The sequence below is a fragment of the Monopterus albus genome, unplaced genomic scaffold (assembly GCF_001952655.1).
Source record: "Monopterus albus unplaced genomic scaffold, M_albus_1.0 scaffold84.1, whole genome shotgun sequence".
NCBI classification, from domain to species: domain Eukaryota; kingdom Metazoa; phylum Chordata; class Actinopteri; order Synbranchiformes; family Synbranchidae; genus Monopterus; species Monopterus albus.
The window spans coordinates 54,900-59,518 of NW_018127964.1; the positions used below are offsets into that span (position 1 = coordinate 54,900).

Consider the following 4,619-nt stretch of genomic DNA (forward strand, 5'->3'; position numbering starts at 1 on the left):
AGCGTCAGCGGAAGCAGCCCATCCAGGGATCGCCTTCTCCTCACCATGACAATGCTCCTTCTGGCTGCTCTTTTCATCTCCTAGCAACGGCCATCCCATGAGTGTCACCATGCCAACTAGCCTGGGGGAGGGTGTACAGTATCAGTGGGTGGGAGAGTGGACAGGGGGGTGGGGGGAGTCAAAAGGAGAAGAGAGTTAAGAAGGCAAGAGGAGCAAGACTTTGATATGATTGTTTTCAAGAAACACAGTGGGAATGTGTGTGTGTGTGTGTGTGTGTGTGTGTGTTTGTACAGGTCTGTATTTGATGGAGTGTGGTTTCGGTGGAGTTGAACAACCTTCAGGCACTCGGTGACACAGACTGAACCGTATATTGCCATTAAAGTCAGCTGGTGTACACGGATGCAGTGCGGTAAACTGTGTGTGTGTGTGTGTGTGTGTGTGTGTGTGTGTGTGTGTGTGTGTGTGTCTGAACAGGCCACAGGTTGAGCTTGTTCAATCATGTACACCAAACAAAGCATTTATCTGACAGTATAGGTGGGGCTGAAATCCTAATAAAAAGAAGAAAAAGCATCCAATCCATTCACCCAACTGAAAACCCATTTGAAGACTTTCCCTTGGATCTGATTGGCTGAAACACTTCCTTAGGGCTAGTTTCCATAGTTTCTTGCAACAACACTTAAACTGAGCTCAGATCAGCTGAATCAAATATATTTCAGCAGAACTGAATTGAAAATGCCTTTTTGTTTGTTTGTTATTGTCAATCCTGATTCTGGGGACTTGTCCTGTTCAACAGAGGAAAGAAAAACAAAGGAACCAGCTAACGAACTGAGTTGGTTCCGTTTAGGAGACTAGTCAAAGTAGCTGATAGTTTGTACACACACACATACCCTGGAACTCCAGACGCCGGCGTTTTAGTTGCCATCTCCACTCTGCTGTGTCATCCTGCATTCATCATCAGTCTCCAGCACATCTGTAAAGAAGGCAACAAGACTGGATGGGATCAGGAAAAATCCAGAGCATTTAAATGATGAACATCATTTGGGGGGGGGACATCAGTGTGCCATTGACACAGAAACTGCAAGGGTTTATTGATGTTATGAGTTGCCGTGTTCCTTTTCTGTCCTGTCTTTGAAATACTTAGTCCTCTGTAATCTCCGAGGTTACCGAAGCACACGATGGCTACAGCGCAGCCATGGAAACACTCAGCAATACTGCCCTCCTCTCAACCAACTGCAGGCTGTGTGGAGGGGAGGACAAAGAGCATGGAGAAGGGACAAAGAAGGAAGGACAGTCACTCACACAAGCATCTATGAACAGGTCCAGTCCCAGACAATAAAACGGCTCTGCGCTGGTCTGTGTTGGTGCAGCAGCCTGCTCTGCAAGTCTCATCTCTGTAAACTCACTGGTCAAATGCCACATGTGAACAGTTTTCTGTTGTGTGCCTAAGTGTGCCGCGTGTGTGTGTGTGTGTTTGAGAGCGAGTGAGAATATTTTACATGGTACTAACGGCGTGAAAATACATCCACATACTGTACATCTTATAAGTATAAAAATGGAAAATGGAAAAAAAAAATCAAAACACAACTAAAGCAACAAGTGATACATGCAAACCAAGTGCATTGGTGGGAAGGTATAGCAATTCAAAACACAAACAACTGTACCAGTCGGTTGCTTCAGAGTAGCGTTTCCATAACAACTAGTACCTTATTCTCCATGGTTACCCTACGCTGCCAACAATGGACTCCAGTAGGGAATGGCTTACCATAGTAGCTATAACAATGGTGAAGGTGATGATGATTATAATGATGTAAGGAAGATGATGATGATGGACTGCGACTGATCGTTGGCTGGCCAGGTCGCACAGTGACTCACCCAAAGGCATGTAAGATGTTCAAGTACTTGTGTAAATGTAAAAAGAGACAAAGAATGGAATTTCAGTGTCGTGAAATCTGCAGAGGTGAAATGTGATGGAAGCATTTTTACAAACTTGAAGCTCAGTTTTTCTGTGGTTGGTTGGTTGTTTTTGAGTTTCATGGGTTTATTACTTTGAAAATTGGGGGGGGTGGAGCCATATGTAAACCTGGGCTGCACACCAAGTCTCATATCCAACAGATTATTCAGATTTAGGGTTAAATCATCTTGTAGAATAAATGATTTTTAGAAATGTTTCCCAAACTTTGAGTTATTGATTGGTCCCTTTAAAGGGACACTCCACTGATTATCCACTTGAAGATAAGTTTCCTCAGCCTGTGGAAACTGTTGTAAAATGTCCTCTGGAGGGAGCTTTTTAAAATCTGACAAAGTAGCTTGGATGTCGCCAGGGTTTCCTCACATTGGGACTGAATCTCATAACATTTACAAAAAAAAGTTAGAAATCAGGACCATGAAGTTTGAAAAGTGTGGGCAGTTGTCTGGGCTTACAGAAGGTGTTATCAAGTTGCATTGTAGGAATTGTAAGATTCAGTGTTTGTTGAGCCAGGGACTTGTGCTAGAGACTAAAATTCGGGATATGTTCTCTGTTTTACCAGTTTTGACCATTATTAAGTTATTCAAACACAAAAGATTATCAGGAGCAGCTTTCTGTGGAAACAAAGGTCCTATAGCTTTGTCGTATCACTGAGTAGGTTACAGTACAACACAGTGTGTGAACCAGCCCGGGTGCATATATGGCTCATGATGGGATGGGTGAGGTAAGAAAGGTTTGGTGTTGGGGTGTGGGATGATCAAAGAGCTGTGCTAGAGGATACATTTCTCTTCAAGAAGTTGCACTTATGAACCTAGACACGAGAGGAAGAAAGTCTGTGTGTGCGTGTGTTTGAGTTTGTCCATCTGAATGTGTGTGACTCTGAGCTCATTTTTCTGAATCACTTCATGGCTGTGTGCAGGAGCTTTAGCATGAGATGCTGTCTGTCTTTGTGTACTGGTGTCAGCGTGTGTGTGTGTGTGTATGTATGTGAGTGAGTGAATGAATGGGTGACAGAGGGAGCAACAGTCTCTTTGTTTCTGCTCTTTCCATGTGTGTATGAGCGAGAGTGTGGCCGATTGATTGCAAAACAACAAAAGCATTTAATGGTGTTGGAAACAATGATTTACAGTCATGTTTACCTTCGACTGGAATGACTTTAAGTGAACTTGAAAATAAACTGTAAACTGAACAAACCATAACAGAGGTTATAACAGTGATCATGATAACAAAATAATAAGCTTACAAATCTTACTTTTAACAAGATGTGTTTGGCTCTTTATTTGCCTCCCTTTTTTGATCTCCCTTCCCCCTTTGCACTCTCTCTGTCTTTGAGATCTGAAGGGAATAAGCATGGAGCTAATCCAAAGCAACAGATGGAGGGATTGCAGGAAAGGTTTTACTTGGTATATTCACTTCTCTATAGATAATGTTGTTTGCAAGCTTACAGATGTGATTTTCCATAACAAAGCTGGTGTGGTAACACACTCCTTCAGCAGTAATACCTTTACATGCTCCGATTAGGAGAGATAAGTGCCTCAATAACCAGCCCAACATTTGAATGACAATGGAACAGGCCAGCAGTTTGTAAGCATGGACTGCCTGATGAACGGATCAAGTCGCTGCTGGTGTCAGAGCACCACCAGGGTCCTTGTCTGTGATCTTATGCAACGGGTCCTTGTCATACAGGTAGTTACTCTCCACTGACTAGGCCAACATTGGGTCTTTGTCATACAGGTAGAGTTACTCTCCACTGACTAGGCCAACATGAGGTGAAAGATGGAGAGATACGCCAGTCAGCCATAACATTATGACCACTGACAGGTGAAGTGGATAACACAGATTATTTTGTTACAGTGGCACCTGTCAGTGTGTGGGGTATATTTGGCAGAAAGTGAACATTCAGTCCTCAAAGTTGATGTGTTGGAAACACGCATGCATAAGATTCTGAGTGACTTTGACAAGGGCCAGATTGTGATGGTGAGATGACTGGGTCAGAGCGTCTCCCACACTACAGGTCTTGTTGGTCATGTTCCTGGTCTGCAGTGGTCAGTACCTACCAACAGTGGTCTAAGGAAGAACAAATGGTGAACTGGCGACAGGATCATGGACACCCACGGCTCACTGATGAGCCATTGTACTTTTTCAAAAGATTCAAGAGGTTTTTCAGTGAATGGGTGACACATCTGTGCTCTTCCCCTACAACTGTGGAAGCAAATGGATTCAAAGAAGATGCACAGTGAGCTGCAGAGTGACATGAGTGCTGACCAACTGCCACATTGACTATGTAAACAGTATTAGGAAGGTGGTCATAATGTTATGGCTGATCAGTGTAGAGGCAGAGAAAGGGAATGAGAATCAGCTTTATTGGCCAGGTGTGTTGGACACACGAGGAATTTGACTCAGGTACATTGGTTCTCAGTGTGCAAACAGTAGACCAGCATAAGGCTGTGTAATATAACAAAATAGCAGTATTAACATCAACAACCAGTGCAAACAATGCAGAAAAAGCAGTATAAATAGACAGTAAACAATGCAGACAACAAAGGAATGTTCATTGAAATGAGATAATTAGGGATAAAGATAAAGAGTACTTAAAACAGCGTACTTAAAACAGAGTACTAGAGACCTGTATGGGTCTGTATAATCTGTACAA

The 4,619-nt window shown here is 43.1% G+C and overlaps 1 protein-coding gene across 1 annotated transcript in view; it reads left to right on the forward strand.

The window, feature by feature from the left end:
* Positions 1-1,067, forward strand: part of LOC109964078 (ephrin-A3) — a 32,442-nt gene extending 31,375 nt beyond the window's left edge. The window contains 1 exon segment of the mRNA XM_074527648.1: positions 3-1,067. Within this exon segment, the coding sequence (XP_074383749.1) occupies positions 3-84 (82 nt within the window). The 3' untranslated portion in view covers positions 85-1,067.
* Positions 1,068-4,619: the final 3,552 nt, after the last annotated feature.